Consider the following 22,389-nt stretch of genomic DNA (forward strand, 5'->3'; position numbering starts at 1 on the left):
GTGCTTGTTCTGTCCTGTGCATGTGTAAGAAGGGATTTTTATTTTTATTTATTTTAAATCAAAAAGTCTGGCAGTTATGATTTGTGCCTTATGTAACCAGGATGTGGACCTGTGGTCTTTGCTGCATGCTATCTCCTCTCTCTCTCTCTCTCTCTCTCTCTCTCCTCCTGCCGGCTGGCCTCGCTAATAAAAGGCAAAACAGCCACAAAGAAACTTTTACAAAAACAAACAGTCTCTTCCTGCTGGACTCGTTCTGTCAAACGCATCAAGAATCTTTGTCATGGAAACATAAACAAAGGCAGCGTGCCGTTTATCACTCGTCCTTAGCAGCATCGTCAGGAGTCAAAAAAGTCTCGACAATGACGGCCTTGTTTTCTTTATGAAGATCATAAAAAAGAGATATCAGCATTAGAATTGAGCGACACCTGAGAATGTTACCATGATGGTTTTTTTTAGATATAACTAAAGAAGTCCTCACAGGACCTTTCACAGTTTTTTTTTTAATTTTATTTTTTTTAAGAGTAACAGATTTCTCCGACAGGGGAATCAAACTTTCAGTAACTCTGTGTTTAACGTCTCTAAATCTTAGTTGTGTCCAGAACTCCTCCTGTTATCGACCCTGGGGACACAAAGTGCATCTACTGAATGAAGCTGGGGAAGTTTTGAGTCCTTTGCTTGGACGATTATCGACGTTTCACCTGTTTATATTTTTCTGTGCCGTGAGAGAAAACTTTTTTGGTGGCACAAACTCTGACAGGAGGCGGGGTGAACTCTGACTCCTGGAAACAGGTCAAAGGTTTCACTTTAGGAGTTAGGATAGTTGCTAAAATGGTTCCTGGACTGCGAGAAAAAAAAAAAAGGAAAAAAAAAAGGACCAAATATCAGTAAAGAAAATGTCAAAATCTGTATTTACCAGTTAATTTCCCACCCTGAACATCAAGCCTCCTATCGTGAACTAAAAGTGAGTCTTATCCCTGATCAGTTAGAGTCTAAACAGAAACAGCGATGGTCTTAGTGCAGGAGCAGCAGGGGAGCTCTGCCATCGTGTCGGACACCAACATGTGAGGAGGGGGATCCAGACGGAGGAGATCAGGGAGGAGAGATCAGGAGCAAAGCTGTGACACATTTGTTATTACAAACGTCTGCAGTGGAGAGAAGCATCCCCCCCCCCCCCCCCCCCCCCCCCCCCCCCCCCCCCCCCCCCCCGTACAGCAGGATGATGCAAACGTGGAAAAATATGATCACATACAAGTTCAAGCTTCGTTCAAAACGAGGCGGCTTGACTTCAGAGTGAGGATTCATATTTTTGCCTCCTTTAATCAGTGTCTGAAACTGACAAAGCATCGTCCACGAGCAGCTTCTGTTTAATTCTTTTAAGTCCCACAGTTACTTTTATATCCGCGCTTCTAATAAGTGACTGATACATCATTAAGTTTATGTTTGCTTTCTTGTTGTCAATGTTTTAGACGAGAGCTGTGTCGACACACGAGGTAGAAATTCTTAAGATTTCTCAACTCTGGAAAATTTACCAGCAGCTTTCGTTGCCACATTTTTTAAGATCCGTTAAAAGATCTTAAAAATGTGTTGAGCTGCAGCACAAGTTGAACCTTTTATGCGGTTTTTTTTTAATATATATTACGAGTTTCATGATTTGCTTATTTGTAAAATAACATGTCAAACTTTTATTTTGAAAGGGTTGATAAAAATAAAATGGCGTGTTTAACAGCTTTCTCCTTCAGTTCTGTCGTACGGTCCGCTTTCAACGCTCGTAACTCGACATCAACAACGAGGTCGGCAAACGTTTGAGGACGATTTCTGCTCGTCTCGCTCGTAGTTGTTGAGAATTAATTTCAGACAGTGATGACGAAAAACAAGTGTGATGCACGCTGTCCTTGCTTTTCTCTGCAGGAAATGGTGTCCATGGTTTAGTCGAGGGGTTACAGAGTGTGAAGCTGGCTGGATGTGAGGGTTAGCGAGGGGGCCAATCAGGGGCTGAGATATGAGAGGAGACAGACGAAGGGGGGGGAGGAGGGGGTTTGGAGGCCCTGCCATCTTACTTGGGCGAGCAGTAGTCCAGAGCGTAGTAGGAGTGGGGCAGTGTGGCCCAGCCTGCCTGGCAAACGTACAAAGGGCCGACGGTTTGATACCTCTGCTGCACTGAACTGGACGAGGCACCGAACGCAGCGGCCGCAAAGGCGGAGGAGGGGCTAGTGGCACAAGCCATCTCAGTCATGCTGGTCATGCCACGATGAGAAAAAAAAAAAAAAAAAAAAAAGACCCCGAAAACCACAAACACACAGGCAGAAATGAAAATAAGACAACGAGAAAAAGTAAATACAAGACTGAAAGAAGGAGTAGAGAGAAAGAAACTGAGGGACTGAAACAACGAAGAAGGATCCTGTCTGAGTTTGTGTTCAACAATCAGGGAGAAAGTTTGACCTTAAATGGTGAAACGCTGCTATTAGTGAAGGCTTACGTTATTGTTTTTGTTTTGAGCCGTCCAATATCCAGATTTAAAAGTCATGAGTTTGACCACAGGTTTCGCTCATAATGAGGATTTCTGCATTCTTGTTGGGGAGGAAATGGCGCTAAAGCTGCATTACAACCACAAAACTGGCAAAAGAAGTAAAAAAACCGTCTAAATATCCTGGCTTGGATGACAGGTTCAACCAGAAAATGCACGCTTAATAATCGTTATAAAAACCAAGGAGGACAAATGCACCCTGATTCAAAAGGTCTGCGTGCTGATGTGTGCTCTCCGTGCTCATGCGGGTTTCATGTTGTCACGATGAAAGCGGGTTCAAAGTCGGTACACGTCCTCTCTCACCTGTTCTCCTTCCCGTTGGGAATGACGGAGAGGCGGTCTGTGTTGTTTCTGTCGCTGCAGACGTACGTGTTCCTCCTGGTCATTCCTGCAGACGCCGTGTTATTCTGCAGAGAGAAGAAAGTCACATCAGCACAGATCGATTTAGGTTCACAAATCTCGTATTAAGCCCCCAGAAGGGCGTTCGTTCAAGTCTGGTTAAAAAGGAAGTCGAGACAAAGGACAGGAAACAAACACGGTCACAGCAGATCTACGTGTGCAGGAACGGACCACACACCAGTCACAGCTGTGCAGCTTTTTAAAAGCCTGACAGCTGAAGGAGTGAAACAATCGGAAAATCTGCTCGCTCTCCTTGGAGGTGCACGATAGCGCCATCCGGAGGTCATTAAAGAAAAGACTGATTTATGATCCCGCTTTTATGTGAATCCACATGAACTCATTCGTCGATATAAAAAGGTAAATCTGATTATAACTTTCCACACTGTTGAAGCCTCGTCTCTTAGTTCTGATCCGTGTAAGGTGAACTCACGCTGGGACCGGTGGTGGCGCCTTTCCTGCGGTCGGGGATGTCGGCCTTGTTGGGGTTGTTGGCGTTGCCCAGCAGAGGGCTGGAGGGCGGAGCCCCGCGGCTCCCCGGGGTGCTGGGTTTACGGAGCTGCACGCCGCTCTCTTCCTTTGCATTGTTCTCTGCTGTGGTGGTCTGACTCCTCTTCGGATGAGCCATCCCTGGAGGGACGTTCTGACCGACTGCAAGGAGCAAAAAAAAAAATCAAATAGAAAACAGACACAGGCGTCAAAGATGCCGTTTGTTCCTCTGGCAACAAAAAGGTCTTTATAATAAAATGTCTTTATCTGTCATGACTGAGCCGTTGAGACACATTTATCTATTGTCTGACCCTCCAGCTTCTTCCAGCTCTAACTTCAAAGGTAGAGCCCATCGTCTCATTCAGAGACCCAGAGACATTCAAAATGAAGGGAAGGATTATTTATTATGATGTACTAAAAAGAGTAGTTGTAAACATGTAAACGTTTAAATCTGAAAAAGGCACGCCATCCTTTAAAAGGCCGGTGAACAATGCGTGCATGTCTGTCAGAGCTGAAGCTTAAAAGGTTTTCAGTGGAGTTATTTCAGCTGCAGATCCAACAGAGAGGAAAGAGTACAAAGTGACGTTATTGACAACGCATTATATCACAGAGGACAGCGCTGAGCTGTGCAAATAAGCTAAAGGTTAAAGTGCCTCCGCCATGTGACTGGTTTGATTTAACTGCTTTCATCCGCCTGACAACAAGCTACCGACAGAGAGCAACCTTTATTAGAGGAGAAGGGCACGACGCGGTTTGACCTCAGGCCACCCGGCTGGACGTGACGGGGAAACAGGAAAAGGGAAGTGACAGAATAACTTCTTGAGTTCGCTCTGAACAAAAAAAGTGATCACGCTCTCCCCTCCTCACCTTGCTCGCTGTAGCGCCTCTGTTTGTGGGTGGAGGAGACGCTCCTCTGGACTTTGAGGTGGGAGGGCGACTGGCCGTTGAGCTCGCTGTTGGGTCTGAGTTTGGCCAGCGACAGGTTGCTGCTCGAGGCCGACTCGCTGGGCTCCAGCTGAGGGGAAACACAACAACTGAGATTTACATTTCTACTTTTGACATGCGTTAAATGTTACACAGTACATCGGAGTAGGCTTGGAAAGCAACAGGAACGTCTGCTTTACTTGGGTGTTTCTTTGTGAGTTTAATCAAACCTGCAAAGTTCAGGTTAAAGTGTCTCTAACGTCTTGCGTCCTGTGGTCAACACTTAAAAGTCGTGTGCGTACCTCGGAGGCTTTCCTGCCCAGCAGCAGGTAGGTGGCTGTGATCTCGTCGTACTTCATCTTAGCCAGAGACTCCTGGATCTCCTCCAGGTTGTAGCCCATCCCCACCATCACGTCTGCACGGGGAAAACACAAAACATGGTTCATAAAAAAAAAAAAAAATCTTTATATAAAGTGTTGTCTCTTCAGTGAGGAGAGAAGAGGACAGATACGTCTGACTAAAAAGGCGGATAATGAGGAGTTCAGCTCAGGCATTAGTCTTCTTGTGATGTCATGCGTTTGGTCCCTCAGTGAGTCGTCTGAATTTAACAAACAAATAAAAGTGAAAAATTGCTATAAAGAGGTTTTTGGTCTTGAAGATGGACGACCTCGCCCTACCAAGGTCATGCTGGGGGTGAAAGGGAAACGTTTTTGCTTCCCTGAAAGCTCGACTTGAGAGAGGAGGAGACGGCTCTCGCCAGTGTTTTGAATTTGGACTGTAGTTCCACTGTTAAACACCAGGTGTCAGCGTTACATATCACTCCTTGAACTGTAAAGAACTGTTTACATTGCTCTCCACTTTGTTCAAGATCAGGTACATTTATAATGATAAAAATGATAAAGATATACATAATATAATAAACTAACAGTTTCTTAATTTTTATCTCAACAATTGTTTACTGTTGGAGTATTTTGCCAATCACGATAAGTGAGAGAAGCAACAGGAAGACGCAGCTAAGGAGAAGAAAAGAACAATAACAGCATATGGCGGGTGATTAATTTTGCATGACAAATTCTCACTCGAGCCGTTTTGCAGATCAGTGATTGCACCGCACGAGTGTTTGTTCGAGGCTTTGATTCATGCGAGCCTCAAAGATCAGGTAGTCACCCCTCCTTGCTCTCCAATCAGCGTCTGATTGATCGAGGCACAACGGAGAGGGTGTGTGAGTGAGCGGGTATTTACACACACACACCATCAGCTATGACGTCCTCCAGCTCACGTTTGCAGCAGCATGCAGGGAGGTGTATCCTGCTGCAGCCTGATGTGCTTTAAACATTTATCTCTGGGTGTGTGTGTGTGTGTGTGTGTGTGTGTGTGTGTCTCTCATCTCTACAGTGTGCTTTATAGGAAGGCTTTTATCTCAACACTACGCAGCACATTCATCTTTAATAGCCTCGACTCTGTCTGAGAGATGTTGGAGAACATTACTAATGAAAGCAGACGACGTCTTCAGAGACGCGGCGGCGGCCAACCGGGCTCTTATCTTTACCCGTTTGTGAGCCTGAAGGCGTTTTAGCATGTTCTTACAGTGAAGGACTTGATCCCTGCTGCAACGCTGCTTATCAACTCAAAATACCTAAAACCCTCAGAATGCTCTTGTGCGAGACAGAGTCTTTGCTTTCAGGGTTACAGCGCCCTGCTTGCAGACGGCCTTCGGATCCCAGCTCTCCGATGAAAGCCGTGCTAACGCCGTTATTTCTGCTGGATGTGTTCCCCGACTGACGGCTTCAGATTTGGAGGAGAAATCTGCCCACCAGGCAGTTTGGACCAATTCACATCCAAACACACCGGCGTCACGACTTAATGAAACTAAAACATCTGTCTTCACTTTCCTCTCGTTCACCACGGAGGTCAACATCCACGTTAAAGGAGAAAGCAGCTGAGCCTCTGTTACCAGGCAGACTCTGTGATAAACATCTCTCTCATGTTCGCCCTCTCAACACACTGCTGCTCTTGTTCCACACGGATCTATTTATGCTCTGAAGATGTAAAATAACACTTTTTTTTTTCTTTTTTTTTTTATTCTTTGTGCTTTTTGAAGACATGCATGTTCTGTAAATGATCTCTGCAGCGTTCTTTCTGGAAACATCTTCGGCGGCCTGACCAAATCTGACAGCTCATTCTTCTTCTGCTCGAGAGGAGCAGCGATTTAAAGAACACGCATTTCTATCTGAGCTCTGCAGCTGCGTCAGGGATGGATTTCATTGAATTATGTAGAAACTTTATTATTTCTGTACTTAAGGCTCTGAATGACTTCTCCTCTCATTACATGCTGAAGAAACAATCCTGACTTTAAATCTCCATAAAGAACAGAGTGCTGCAGGTGTTTTCTCTTCCCTTCAGTCCTTCCTGACATGCAAACACAATCTCTCCTAAAACAGATTTTATTTTGGGGAAGGCTTCACTCAAACTTTGATATGCATTATTTAAGAATGGGGGATTCCTCTCTGAGCTTAAGAACATCCCCTCTCCCTTCACCGTTTCTTTTTTCTCTGCTCTGACTGGGTGACTGGGAGTTTGCACCGGCACATGTGCCAACCTCAGCAGCTGTTATGTAAGAGAAGCCCCCCCCCCCCTCGTTCACAGCTTTCATCCAGGGCACGACGGGGGAGGCTTCTCCTCTCTCTCTCTCTCCGTCTCTCTCTCCCCTCTCTCTCTCTCTCTGCACCAGCTCTGCTCTTGTTTACTTATTCATCATCACATTTCATCTCTCTTCTCTTTTAAAGGTTTGCAGCAGAAATAATGAGACGTGCAGCTATCACCCCTCTAATCAGACGAACATCACAACAGTACATTTGAGTTTTTCCCAGGGAGAAACACCAGCGCACTTGTCAAAAAAAAACAAAAAAAAAATCTAACTGATCAACAAACTTTGCTCTGCAGAAAGACGCCACATCAGCAGCAGTGGGAGTTTTGGTTTCATTGACTTGCCTATTCTCTTCTGGTCCGTGATGTCCAGCTCAGGTTCAGTGTAAGGCTTGAGCTCGTCCTCCTCAAATCCTGCGTTGATCCATCGATCCTTCATGATTTGCTGCCAAAGTAAAGAGAGACATTCAGAGACTCGAAATGTCCATCATGAAGGATGAGAAAATACAAAATAAAGGCTGAAAAAAAAAAAAGTAGAAGATGTCACTTTTTTTTTTTTTTGTAAACAGAGGCGCAAGAGAGAAGACATTTTAGGAGGAGAGAGTGGGGGACGACATGCAGGTGTGCGTGTGTGTGTCTCTCAGTATGTCTGTATCAGTCTGTGTGTCTTAATCTGCAGCTACTCAACTGAGTTTATAAAACAAAAAATGAAAACATTTCTTTCATTACTTTTTAAAATATACCGATCAATGTTTGATGGTGGATTTATCCATCAAAGGAAGCCAGGCGTGAGGAAGCTGAGCGATGTGTCCGATCGAAGCCTTGAAATAAAGCCGCTCATTGGGAGCTGAGCGCTCTCTCTCAGGACTGTCTGCGTTTTAGCTCGGCTGTGTGCATGCTAGTTTTCTCCGTCTGTTGTTACGTCCAGGTCATGTGTTTGTTCAGTGTTCAGTGTTTGTCTCCTGCTTCCCTTCCACTCAGTCACCAGCAGAACGAAACACAAAGCCAAAGTCGTTGAGGCTTTAATGAGAAATTGAATTTATGAAGTTAAGAGGCTTTGTGCCTAAGCTCTAAACGGTATGTTGTAAAAACCACAATGTACAACCATAAATCAAATACTTCACTGACATTTACAGGACAAGCTTAAATCTTTTTTTTTTCCTTTTTGAGCCGGAGATTAAACAAGAAGTTCTATTTTTAGTATTTTCAGGGATCAGTGAAGTTTCTTTATCTTTTTTTAAGTTTTCAGGTCATTTTAAACTTTAAAAAAACCCGCACCATATCGAGTGTGTTTCCAGCAGTCGGCCTCCACTGTCTTTCTGTCCTGACGTTACCGCACTGTGCAGCTTCACACTCAGACCTTTATTATTAATTTGCAGCTGATCAATTTCACTGTGGGCTTTAAAGTGAAGTCTGAGCCAAACTAATTATCCCTGATCATGCGCTGATGTAACTGCAGCTCAAATCCAGGGCAATCATGAGGCTCTCGGGGCCAAAACGTATGTGACCCGACAGCTTTTAGTTACGCCTATAAAAGCGTCTCCTGCTGTTCAAACTCAAATCAAAGACACACACACACACACACACACACACACACGTCTCTTTGATTAAACGACACATCTAAAAATTCACAAGTCTGCCTTTCATCCTGATCAAGTTTAGAGCTCACCAGCCAAAAATACTCACAAAAGAGAAATTGTGTGTGTGTGTGTGTGTGTGTGTGTGTGTGTGTGTGTGTGTGTGTGTGTGTGTTATTGATGTACTGCAGGGAGGCAGGTAGAGCTGCACGATTACAGCTGAAAGATGATTATTTAAATATTTTTCTGACAACATGATCATCGCTCCGATTGATCTGTGGAACACTTCTCTCTCCGTCCTTCTCGCATCTAACGTGACTATTTTTAATCTCGGCAGATGCTCCGAGGGGAACGAAACGTCCCAAAAAATCTCTCCTGTTATCGGATTGTGACTCGAGGAGAAAAGAAATCTGCATTTCAAACAGTTAACAGACAGAACATTGAAGTCGTCTGGACGTTTGTCAACAATTTATAGAGCAGAAGACGAGCAGCGTCTGTAGTGCGCCGGATGGTTATGTCCCGTGTGCAGAAGCTACAGTCCATGCTGCATGTCATGTCCCACTCTGTCCTCTCAACACTTCCTGTCCCTCTTCAGATGTCCCATCAGGAAAAAAAAGTTCCTCCATAATGTTGATTTCACAACGATACTCAGTGCTGATGTTTCATGTTCTGTATATTACAAACATCTCAGCTTTTGAACGCTGATTTATTTCTTTTATAGTTAAATTACAAGCTGTAAAATTCAGTTTGATTCACAGCGATTTCACCCCCACAAACACGCTGAGTCACTTTGTAACTTCATGTCCCGACTAAAACTGGAGAAAATCACAGCCACTTGGTTTCTGGTACATTCTGCACAAAAATGTGTGGGAACCTTTCTGAAAATACGTCCACAGCACCCTGATTTAAAAATGCACATCCTCTCATTTTCTTAGTGAATCTCGAGCAGTTTCCAGGTTGCCGTTTCAAGCCGTGATACACGCACGCACGCACGCACGCACGCACGCACGCACACGACTTCACAGCACAAGCAGTGCGTGTATAAAGTCCTCGTAGAGGGAGGTATATTAATCCTATTTATGATTTTGAATTTTGTCATGAAAATAAAATCTTGTAATTGTATGTTTTCATTTTTGTTATGCAGGAAGTTCAACAGACTACGAATGAGCCTCCACACTAAATCGGAATAATCACACGGGCTTTTCATGCCACCCTGAGCACTTTGATGTTCCGTAAATGAAGGAAGATGTGAACAGAGACTTTGGGTACAAACAGAAGAATGACGATGCATTATTCATGGTTACGACATCAGAAAGGAGGAGGCGTGTGGGCCGGCGCACACAGAAAAGAGGACACCGTGGGAGTCGGAGAAGATGATGCAGGAGGGGGAGATGCAGGAGCCGAGGGGAGGTGAAGGGGGGGTTTGTTGGAGAGGTGGAGGAGAGATGACATTCTCCGATGGTGCAGACGTGCTGTGGAACGTGTGGTAAGAATTGAGAGGTATATTTACATTTTCTGCGTCCTCCCTCACCTCGAGAGTACCCCGCTTGGCCGGGTTGAGCACCAGGAAGCGTTTGAGGAGGTTCTCGCAGTCTGTGGACATGTAGAACGGGATGCGGTACTTTCCTCTGAGCACGCGCTCACGTAGCTCCTGCAGAGAGAAGAACAACAAACAAGACGTTAACAAAGCTCCTAAACACATAATGAGTGACGGCTCACTTGTGTAAGACTCCGTAGACTTTGACTCACTCCACCTCAGGCTGACTGTCTGACTTAAAGGTCACATATTCTCCTCCTCTTCAACCAGAGTAAATCACTCTGAGTTCGTTGTAAATCCACTCTGATCCTGTATTTGATCACGTCTATAAACCCCTCTATTTCAGCCCTGCTCAGAACAGGCCGTTTCTGTGTCTGTAGCTTTAAATATGTAAATGAGCTGTGTCTGACCACGCCCCCTCTCTGGACAAAAAAAAGCACAAACACCACAAAAAAAGTTAACTTGGTTCGTAGCATCAAGGATCCGGTAGTTTCTCTTACCTTGAGGTTCTGTCCATCAAAGGGCAGCGAGCCGCTGACCAGCGTGTACAGAATAACCCCGAGACTCCAGACGTCCACCTCGGGCCCGTCGTACTTCTTCCCCTGGAAAAGCTCCGGCGCCGCGTACGGAGGAGAGCCGCAGAACGTGTCCAGCTTGTTGCCCATCGTGAACTCGTTGCTGAAGCCGAAGTCTGCGATCTTGATGTTCATGTCTGCGTCGAGGAGCAGGTTCTCAGCCTGAGGACAAACGGAGAAAGGATCAAAAGTTGAATAAACCTAAAGAATCACATTTAACAAACAAACAAAACACAAAAAACTCTTTCATCTTTGCGGGACTGTTCTCCTCCAATTTTAAAAGCATGACTGATACATTTATCATTTCTGCTCTAATTCGCAGTGTTTCCATATCCACAGTTGCGAACTGGTTTGATAGAGTGTGATGTAACACGACAGCTCCTCTGTGAATGAAAATGTTTCGAATGTAGGCGAACGTTTAAAAAACTAAAACATCTGCTCGGTGCTCACAAGCAGCCGAAGGCAAAACACTAATTAGGAAGCTTGAAGGAAAGAGAGCCGAGAAATCTGCTGTCGAGCAGAAGGGCTGAAACGTCACCCTGAGAGGCTTTTAGCTGTGCAAGGACCTGATGGGAGCGACGCATTACTTCAGCAGAATCTACACACGTGCACGAAATAGAAGATGTGTTATTTAAGGGAGAATCGACCCGAGAGTCGATCACGTCTCACAAGAACAAAGAGGAACAAACCCGAGGCATGCACATCTCCACCGTCACACCTGAAACATGTAGGACACCTGCCATCTTTACACACACACAAACGCACGCATATACACGTGCAAAAACCGCTCCGACGTCTCCCTCCTCGTGCATCATTCATGACGCTCTTACACTGGAAACGGTTTAAACATGCAGAGCAGATACACGTCTTCTCCTTAGACTCCAGAGGCATCAATATTTATTCTCAGAGAATTAGGAAGCGTCACAGCTGCAAAATGGATTGGGCTCCCTTTGCCACTACGACAGGTGATGAGAACATGTGAGCAGTTTGGAGAGCCTCCTCCTGCCTCCACAGAGCGTGACGCATCTGTGCAGCCAAAAGGCCAAGCAGCGCCTCCTCGTTAGCAGCATATGTCAATCACACATCGTCAAAGGAGGAAACGGGAGTTAGAACGAGGGTCATGCACCCGAACGCTGACGTCAGCTCCATACCGTGTGACCTTTCTGTGCAGTATGAGTCACGCTTAATCAGCCTTAAAGGTGAAGACACTCATTTTAACTGAACGCTTCAAAAAATGTGTTTTGAAAAAAAAACGGGGGAATAAATAAAAAAGGGGATAAAAAGAAACGGATGAGTCACACCAAACCTTATTATAATCTGTGACTACCGTTTACCCTCTTATTTTTTTTATTGTCTTGGATTCAATTTAAATGTTCATTTATAACGTCAGTTTAATAACCAGACATGGACACCAGCACATCTCGTACGTGCTCTGCGTTATGTAGGTGTTAGTCCGAATCGAGAAAAACGATTTGGTATGATTTCAGTTTAGCTAAAATGTTGAAAAAAAAATTGTCATTTTTTTGTCGTAGCAAAAACAACTGAGTGGAGAGAGAGGCGTCGCTTTGATAAGAGGCAAACTTTGCTCTTTTGAACAACCTGCCGCACGGCTGAACAGAATTCTGCTTCACTGAGAAGAAGCAGCTTCTGCTGGTTCACTGACTGTCTTTTTGTTCTTTGGTTTCCAAGCAGCAGGGCTTCTCTGAACTCACCTTGAGGTCTCTGTGAACAATGTGCTTCTGGTGGCAGTACTGCACCGCCGATACAATCTGTAGGAGAAAAGAACAACACAAGCCGAGTTGAGTTAAACGTCTTGTGTTCTGTTTGCAGAGTGTATAAAAGGATGTGGTCGAGGAGGAGGAGGAGGAGGAGGAGATGATGTGATCGGCAGCGACAGGAAAGATAAAACATAAACGCTGATGTGGCTGACGACAGAAGGAGGTTGAGACAGAACAGGTTTCCTCTGAACAGGCCCATCTGTCCCTCTCACAGTCCAGGTAAGAGGCTGCACTAATGGGGCAGGAAGGCTGTGATGGATTACTGATACCGGGGCTCAAAGGGTTAAACTCACATCTGTGTGCATCATCAGCTCCAGATTAAAAAGTGACTCTGAGCTCTCTGAGTGGAAACCTCTTTGGTAGCACGGACACATTTCGGGGTGCTGCAGAATCATCTCTGTTTGTTTGACAGCTATTTTCATTTCTGCTGAAGGCAATGCTTCCACATCTACAGAGCTGCTAAATGCTGCTGTGTCCAAGCCCACAGAGATCTCACACAGAGAAAAAAAAAAAAAAAAGACGAGGATAATTTGTTTTTGGTCTGAAATTCTGCTCTGGAGGTTTCCTTTAAAATCTTTAGATTTAAGTAATGATGATCTAAAATCAAATTCAGCGAGACGACTTCTTCATAACTTGAAAAAGGCACCTGAAGAAGATGCAACAGACTCTTTCAAGTTGTTCATCTGTGATTGAAACGAGTGCTTTAAGCCTCACTGACGTCGAGAGAGTCTTTGAGCGATGTCTTGATTTACGGTTCTTATAAAACACATGAATTAGTTCGGGGTTTGGCCTTAGCTTCTTACAGCCCGACAACTCTCGATGACTTTGCGCCGAGTGTCACTGAGTGGTGACTGATGGAGACAGGAGGAGACCTGAACAGTAGTCATCAATCTTGAGACGACAGAGGTTGCTGTTCCAGAAGCAGGACGGAGGACGGCGGCCCGTCTGAGGCAGAGCCGGGAGCAGAAGGTGTGAAACGGGAACACTGCAGGGGGAGAAAGCTGGTTACCTGTCTAAATTTAGCCCTGGCCTCTTTTTCCTTCATTCTTCCGTGCGCAACCAGGTAGTCAAAGACCTCTCCTGCAAAAGAAACACAAAGAGGGGGAGTTAGAGAAAGAGAACATGAGACAGAAAAAGCAGTGAATGAAGAGAGCGATCCAAAAAAGGTGGGGAGAGAAACAAGTGAGTCATAACTTGAGCAGATAAAAATAGCTCGAGGATGAACTTTTCTACACAGCTGGCCCCTTCACCCTCACCCATGTGCACGGTTCGAGGGTGTTTCTTGACCATATTGAGGCGAGCGCGGTGCTGCTTCCTCCACACCGAGCCTTCTCCTGCAGGCACAAAGCTGCTGCCTATCTCCGCTCCAGCAGCAGATCCTTCCCTCGGCCCACGACTCTGCACACTTCCAGCCAAAACGTGACAACGCTCGCTCGTGTGCTAATTGAACTCGAGTGGCTGCCTTACGTGTTCACGTCCGTGCCCAGGCTGAGAGAGGATCTGAGCTTAATAAAACAACAACACCGCCGCCGCCACCTCCCCCTGCTTTTCCTGAATCCTCGAAACCCTCCCACTCTCTCAGTGTTGACCTGCGGAGGCGGTCGGAGTGTTTGTTTCCGTACTTCAGAGCGCCAGAAAAGCAACAATTCATCACAACTCTGTGAGTCAACCGCTAAAGACAGAGCGTGCCGGCGAACAACCTTGCATGTCAGAGCTGAAAGTCACAGCGTGCGTTGCGCATGGGGGGGATGAAATCAGGGAACAAAAGGTAGAATGAAGTTTGTGTTCGAACTGAGAGGAACAACTGCCACTACAAGGACAAGTATTTGTTTCCACGTACAGCATGTGGATCAGGAAGTTTAAAACATCCCTGTGAGGATGACGTCACTTCAAATTTAAAGCTGAGGCCACTTTCAGAGTTAACATCCTTCCAGAGATTACAAATCACTTAGCAGACGCTTTTATCCAAAGCGGCGTCCAACAGAGCATGAATACAATTCCCCCATTATAGTATCCCTTACACTTTGAACTTGCCATAACAAAACCCAGTCCTGTTGGATGGTAGACGCTTTATCGGAGTCTAATCTGGAAAAAACAACAACAGGAGGCTGTAAGCTATCAGGACTAATAGTCTGCAGCCGTGCCAGCAGCTCCACAGGAGTGAACTTCAGACGCAGCTGAGCTTTAAGCTAAATGCTAACATCTGCATGCTCCAGTGCTGAGTGTTAGCAGGTATAATGGCTGCCTTCCAACGCCAATACAATTAAGGAAAACGTGCAATCTGTCCGGTAGGAGTGCAGTATGCACAAGATACCAGGATGTAAGACCGCTCCGATATTCAGTCTGACTTTCCATGTGCAAGCTTGCATGAACATTTTTAATGCTTGGATAAAACTACAGATCAAAGTTTACAACCCTCGTGTAACTCATCTGGCATTTCACTGATCTGCAGAGACAAGATGCACAGAAGACTTTAAAGGGTTTAAGAGACAAAAGGTGATGAATTTTCTGGATCCATCGTTCAAATAAAACTTCATGTATGACTCAAACTGTGCACACAGATAAATAATGTCAAATAAAAAGATGACCGTGTTCATCTTCAGCATTCGTTTTGCAGGTATTAACTTGTGACGGCACCTTATAAGAGGTGATGAGATTGAAGTTATGACTTTTCTTTATGCTATCGATCCTCTGTGAATCAGTCTGCACCTGACTTCACATGAGGACTCTGCCGAGTATGAGGGGCTGTCGGGTCGCCTCCAGATTCTGGGAGTCCTCAAAAAAAAAAAAAAAAAAAAAATCGATGTCACATTGGACGAAATATTAGATTTCCTTGTAATGCAATTGGTGTGCGTGATCAGACCTCCCATCTCTGTGGAAATGTGATTTGTCCCTTATAGAGCAAGTCTCTACAATTCGCAGCGTGCGCCGCTTTGCTCAGCATTACGAGCGTGACCTTTACAAGAAATCAATAACAGCCTCTGCCTTCTGGGATGTGCGTCTGTGTGTGTGCGCGTCTGTGTGTGGGTGGGTGTGTGTGCGACTGTGTGTGGGTGTGTGTGTGTGTGTGTGCCACTGCATAAAATGAAAAATTACAGAAAGTTTTCCCCCCAAATGAAATCTTAAAGAGTAAAGTCACAAATCGCTGGAGATCCCACGTAGGGAGAGAAAATCAAATCATTTCTTACATTTGATTTGATCTCAGTTAAATCTTTGTTGGGTTTTTTTGGGGCTGTAAAGTTATAAACATTCAACAGTCACGTTCAACAAACTCAAAATGACACGAGAAATGTCAAGTCCCGTCAGTCACCGAAAGTAGTCTGAATCCATCTCTGGACGCTTTTTGTACCGTGACTTCTCTTCTCGTGTGTTCGGGTGAACGAGCGTCTGCATCGGTCTGTGACACGAGGTCACCGGTGAGGACGCGAATGGACCTTCACAGACCCGACACTAAAAAGTCAGATTTGCTCAGGATCGGGCTGCAGAGGAGGAAGACCTAGGTGATCATGTTCATGTGAGTGGCACCTGGGTTATATGTAACACAGATACAGACTTTGTGTTTTGGTTCCACCTGTGCAGGAAACTGCGGCGCTGCCAAGAGTCGACAAACACGTTCCTCTGGCTCTGGCTTTTCCTCCCCGCATTTCAACAGAATGATGTTTATCTTCACGCTGACATACATCTGCCTGAACCTCCAGTATCAAAACAGATCTCTATCTTCCGGGCCATTGCTTCCTCGTGGATTGGTCATTCACTGTTCCTGGGAAGTGTTGTCCTGAACAGGACTTCAGGACGTCATTGTGAAATATAATCACAATTTCCGGATAAGCCGCACTCTTGGATTTTCCCATCCACTCATTATAATTGAATATTAAGAGATGGGAGGGATGTCGAGATTAACGGCTGGTTGGCTCTAATTCTTCAGCCATATGCGTTGAAAGCGAGGCAGCAGAAGGTGTCAGAACAGGATGACACGTTTCCACGAGCGTCAGTCGAACCTGTGTAAACCACGAGGCAGCACACGAAGTAAAGAGGATCAAAAAGACGACAGCGACATTTAGTCACACACGTCATGTGGAATCATTTAGTTTTCATGTTTCACATGTGACTGTTTTCATCCATTTTTGTTTGTTTTTTTAATCTCATGTATTTAATTTATAATGCACATAGCAGAGAGGGCAGGGCAGTCACTTCCAACTCTATCCACTGTCCTGTCTCTCATAAAAGACACACAGCGCCCAAAAATAAAATAATGGATAATAAAAAAGGATTTGACACAAAAGGCATCGAGTATAAAGCTGCAACACACGCAGGTAATAATCTGCTATTTATATCTCAATGTGGACCAAATAAAAGTAAACGATCAGGTTAAAAAAGCAAGACAGGGGGTCGCCGGTGGCGCAGCGGCAGTGTGCGCGACCCCATGTATTGAGGCTCAGTCCTCACACGCGGGCGGCCGGGTTCGCGTCCGGCCTGTGGCCCATTTCCCGCATGTCTCTCCCCACTCTCTCTCCCTGATTTCCGACTCTATCCACTGTCCTCCCTCTATCATTAAAGGCAAAAAGGCCCAAAACAAATCTTTAAAAAAAAAAAAAAGCAAGACAGGACAATGATGATGTGAGGATGCTGAACTTGTGCGTCTCTTCTCGTCCATATTTTCTGTGCAGCAAACATAAACAGTAAAAATCACAAGATTTAAATTGATCCAAAGGTAACCTGCCTTGGTTTCCCGTCTCGTCTGAAAGGCTTCTTCAGTTTTAATCTGGTGCTGCACCGGAGCTCCACATTACAGACGATGGAACTGAAGAAGTCTTTCGGAGGAGAGGTCTTAAAGATGTTCAACCAGTCCGGCTGCTTTTGGATCCGTGACCTGGATGACTGAGAACCTCCTCAGACATCACAAGAATTAATTCCTTTCCTGTCCTCCTGCTTTTGTCCTCTCAGGTAGAAGTAAAGTCTGCAGACTGTGTGCTGCTCCCAGTGTGCATAAATTATTTAAACGCACACATTCGTCACATTTGGTGTTAATAAATCATACTCAGGACCTCGGGTGCTGCACACAGCCTGCACATTTCTACCGGCTATATCTGCTCCTCCGTGCAGCAGCAGCAGCAGCTGTTGTTGAGGTGCGGGCTGTAAAAGTTTAACTTGTGTTTTATTATTTTACAGTCCTGCCTGTCAAACACGCTCACGTCTTTCGTTGTTCTAACTTCAGGTTCCTTTTTCTGTGGTGGGGAAGTTATGAGATTTCTCAGAGTGCTTGGTTAAGATTACAGCCACAACATGTTGACAACTTTCAGGCTCACCTCCACTGGCGTACTCCATGACCAGGTAGAGTGTCCTCTCCGTCTCAATCACCTCGAAAAGCTTGACTGAAAGGGGAGAGAGAGAGAGAGAGAGAGAGAGAGAGAGAGAGAGAGAGAGAGAGAGAGAGAGAGAGAGAGAGAGAGAGAGAGAGAGAGAGAGAGAGAGAGAGAGAGAGAGAGAGAGAGAGAGAGAGAGAGAGAGAGAGAGAGAGAGAGAGAGAGAGAAGAGAGAGAGAGAGAGAGAGAGAGAGAGAGAGAGAGAGAGAGAGAGAGAGAATCAGACAGACGCCATCATACCTTCATGTAAAATGATTTCAGACACCTGGAGGAAGAGCAGAGAGGCAGAGGGAGGTCATGTGGATGTGTGCGTGTGTGTGACGTGTGTGTGTGTGTGTGTCGTGAGCGTGTAAGCAGGGCAGTATATTTACTAAACAGCTTTAAAAGACTTTTTTTTTTCTTTTTTACTGCAGTGTGTTGAGCCCTGAGATATCAAAGACTGTGCGAAGAGCGGCTGAGGGCTGCACTGCTAAATATAGACGAGGTGGGATGGAAGACAATGAGAGAGAGGAGAGATGGAGATGGCGAGCGAGCGGGCAGGCGGGCTAGTGAGCGCTTACTATCACTCCAGTAATTATAATCACATTTCTGCACGGCAAATCACGGAGCGCCGGGAAATGAAATTAAAAGTAATTAAAGGGAAATCCCATCTCCAAACCAAACAGCACTGCAGGCTTGTCACATGGACGTTTGTGTGTTTTATGACACGTGCATGCGTGTGCGTGTGTGTGTACACGTATGTTTATGAACAGGATAAATGACATTTTGAGCCTTGATGGAGTTTTTTTTTTAAAGAGGCATTTTGTTCCTTTTTTAAACGCCACTTAATCTGAAAACAGAGCTCGTCAGTCCATCAGCTGTTCAACACAAACCTGGAAGTTAGTGACACAAATAAAATCTCCGCTGTTGATTTGGCCAACACAGTTTTTGGTTTTACATCCTCATCATAAAGTTTAAGGAAGTGTTAAATACCCGAGCTGGAGTGTTTGACCTTCCTCATACCGGAGACTGGCTCCTCACTTTCAGAGCTATTTACATTAGACGGGACTGTTGGATTTTAAAGGAGCGCTGTGTCATTTTCTGTGAGCTCTGATTAAAAGTTTTAGTTCTTGAAGTACAGCCTGAAGGTGAGCTCCGTATCTAGGCAACTGTCCCGGAGCCGCCTGTTGTCCTCATTCACACACAGAAGCACTTGAGCTGACACACATGATGTTAATGTGTAGGATCCACTCACCTATATTGGGATGATTCAAGATCTTCATTATTCTAACTTCTCTGAAGAGCTGAAATAAAAAGAGACAAAACATGTTATTATTGTTCAGTTTCTTCAAGAAGTCCATTTTAGTGCTTTGACATTTCAACATAGAAGGATTTCTGAGCTCATACGAAACAGAAACAAACATATTCAAACCACATTTATTCAAACCACAACATTAAAAAAAAAAAAAAAAGGGGAAATAAGCATGACCGAAAGAAGCTGTGACAGCGATACTGCAGAAGTTTGTTGACCTCGAATGAAAAGATCTTCAGCCCATCTCAACTCTCGTGTTTCATTTTCATTTACGAGGCATTTAAATCCCCCCGTCACGGCCATCTGAGAGCAGAAAGAACACGAGCGAGGATCCACAGAGGAGGGAAACCACGTCAGCGTGTTTGAAGGCCGAGCACAGGCCGTGTAGAAGCAGCAGCATCGATGACCTCCTCATCGTCAGTGATGTCATGAGTTACATGGAAGAGCTCGCTCTTTAGCCTTTCCTTACTGACGGCTGTGAGGAGACTTTGTCGATTAGATCGGCGTTAGTGATTCGCTCCACCACCAGGGGGCGACAGACGAGATGTTGCCTTTCTTCGTGACGACATTACACGACAGCACGGACGGAGTGACCACCGCAGTGCGACACAAAAACGTCTTTAAAAAAAGGAATCTCTGTTACTTTGAGAAGACAGAAGAGATCATCCGACATCAGTCTCACAATCACACGAATAACAAAAGACATAAAATGTTAATGTCGGGAAGAAGCTTTCTTCACTATTTAGCGACAACGCTCGCCGTTACTCGAGCAGAAATAACGTTTATGAACAGGGGAATATTTAAAAGTTTTATTCACATTACTCATTTAGCTCCCATTTATTCACATCGAGTCATTAACATTTTAATCAACTCGTCACGAGTAAATAAAGAGACAGGCGACCAGGTGATGGATTTTGCAGGATTGTAACAGCAGTGTGTGACGTCTGCTCTTACTCGAGGTAATGACTTATTAAGAGGCATTTCTAGGTCACAGAGCGATAACTGATGTATAATTTAATTTTAAATGGCTTTTCAGACTTTAACACCCAGATTACATTAATTTCAAAAAGCGGTCTTAATGTTCTCCCGCCTCACGCCGGACAGATCCGCGTCCTGATCACATTCATCAAGATGTAATCAGGTTGAAAAACAGGAGATCACGGGTTCAGGAGTCCAAACACTGGCCCTCGTGTTGTGCCAACATCAACACACTTGTCAAGGAAATGTGATTACTCTGTCACGTCTTCTGCCCAAACAGGATCTCCTGCAGCACGCCGTCGGTTTAAACCGGCCGGAGAGAGACGCCGCCCGCGCTCCAGCACGGCCGAAGAGACCATCTGAATTAAGTTAAACATGCACCATCAACCCCCTCTCTCTCCCCCCGCCCTCTCTCTCTCTCTCCCCTCTGCACTAATAACAAGACACTGTGTCAACACACGCTCGCCTCCACATCAGCATTCAGAGCGACCAGACAAGCAGATCTGTGACGGGCCAGAAGTGCTTTTTAGTCTTCCGCTGAGCGAGGCACAAAGAGGAAGTGAGTGCTATTTATTATTGATCTGATGTTAACCACACCTCGCTCCTCTTCCCCCCCCCCCCCATAAAAATATGAAAAGGCATCAATCTTTCATGAGGCCCGAGTTACCACGGTGACGTAGCCGCTACGTCTGTGCAGACAGAACAGACGGACCGTCCAATGAGCAGCTGTGCGCCTCGCTATCGAAAGCTCCGTTAGCCGTTATATCAGACGAGCGGGAATCTACGAAAGTCACCATGCCTCTTTATTTAAATGGTTTCATATCAGACATCTTGTTCGAGTTAAACAACATTAAAACTCAGCCAACATGTCTTCTGTTGCCATGGCAGCAGGGTAACAGTTAAACATAAGGTTAAAATAAAAAGTACTTTAAGTTAACGCACGAAAACAGAAAAAAACTAGGCGCACCAAAACACCGTGTGACCGTCTATGGCGCCGTCTCGATGTCTCCAACCTCAGACTCACACAGCAGCCATGGCGCCCACCTTCCCCTCTCCACCGTCACATGACTTTAAGACTCATCGCTAATTTGTCTATTCATGTCCAAAGAAAGTTAAATACACTCGTCAGAAATTCAGACAGACATCTTCTGCAAAATCAAATAACTCTTCGTCTACTGAAGAAAATATGAATATAATAAATAAATCATTTTAAAAATCAGCTGAGACACAAAAAGGTGGAAGAGACTTTGTGCAGGTTCAAAGGTCAGTGTCTTCACTCCACACAGCTCAACCTGCTGTCACACTGATTCTGCTCTCTGATACCCGTCTGATGACTTTGACGTGATGACGAACATCGAAGCACATCCGACTGGTTCAAGTCTTTGTCTCGGAAAAAAAAAATTAGCTTAATAAAACAGTTGTAAACATAATAAGCATCCCTTAAGTCATGCGACTTCAAACCAGTAATTTAGACACCGACATCCTGCTGCGCACGTCAGCCAAGGGAGGAGCTGAGACAATAAATCTAATTTCTGCGACAAGTGAAGGGTTAATCACGAGCGCCAGTCAGCGAGGCGTTCAGCACGGCGTCGACCGCTTTGAAGCAACGTGAACAAAACTGAGCCAGGAGGAGGAGGAGGAGGAGGAGGAGGAGGAGATGAAGAGGAGTCATTACATCTCGCTCTGCTCATCGTTAAAGTGAAAACACTCCCGAGCGCTCACACGGGATGAAGAGGAAAACATCGGAGAGGAAACGCTCACACCAGGAAGCTTGACATGTAAAGATTACTGGAGACTGCTTAAGTCCATGACAACATCAGGAGCGTCCCACTAATCAGGAACAAGCCCTGGGTACTTGACAAACAACACAAGTGTGGGAATACTTTGTCAGGTATGTTATGCAATAAACTGAATTAGTGGAAAAAAACAGCAGAGAGGCAGATGTGATTCACCACATAATCCACGCGCTCGCTGCAAGACGTAAACCTGCTCATACCACCGCCGTGATGCACAGCTGTCCCCGTTACACAACCTGCAATCTCGTGATCAATACGACGCACCTTTGGGCTGAGTGACACACGGCTCGAGGGTGATCTCACACACACACACACACACACACACGCACTCGGGCCTTGTTAAACAGGAACATGCGGAAAGTTTCCACTCGGGCTTCAGTTCCATCATTTAGGACTGATCCGGGGCTTGTAAATGAAATCCAGTGGGCTCCACATTAGATCATTTATTTACTGTGAGTTTCTGCTTCACTTTCATCCCACCAGGTCAGAAAGCTTTGGAGGTGAGTCACAACAAA

At 45.2% G+C, this 22,389-nt stretch overlaps 1 protein-coding gene across 1 annotated transcript in view; it reads right to left on the reverse strand.

Moving 5' to 3' along the window:
• The window catches only part of mark3a (MAP/microtubule affinity-regulating kinase 3a), a 45,137-nt gene that overhangs the window by 11,086 nt on the left and 11,662 nt on the right, over positions 1-22,389 (reverse strand). The window contains 11 exon segments of the mRNA XM_079369848.1: positions 2,828-2,931; positions 3,354-3,571; positions 4,277-4,424; positions 4,636-4,748; positions 7,325-7,424; positions 10,088-10,207; positions 10,594-10,830; positions 12,381-12,437; positions 13,456-13,526; positions 17,753-17,818; positions 19,044-19,092. Of these exon segments, the coding sequence (XP_079225974.1) occupies positions 2,828-2,931; positions 3,354-3,571; positions 4,277-4,424; positions 4,636-4,748; positions 7,325-7,424; positions 10,088-10,207; positions 10,594-10,830; positions 12,381-12,437; positions 13,456-13,526; positions 17,753-17,818; positions 19,044-19,092 (1,283 nt within the window).

The sequence above is a fragment of the Symphodus melops genome, assembly GCF_947650265.1.
Source record: "Symphodus melops genome assembly, chromosome: 19".
NCBI classification, from domain to species: domain Eukaryota; kingdom Metazoa; phylum Chordata; class Actinopteri; order Labriformes; family Labridae; genus Symphodus; species Symphodus melops.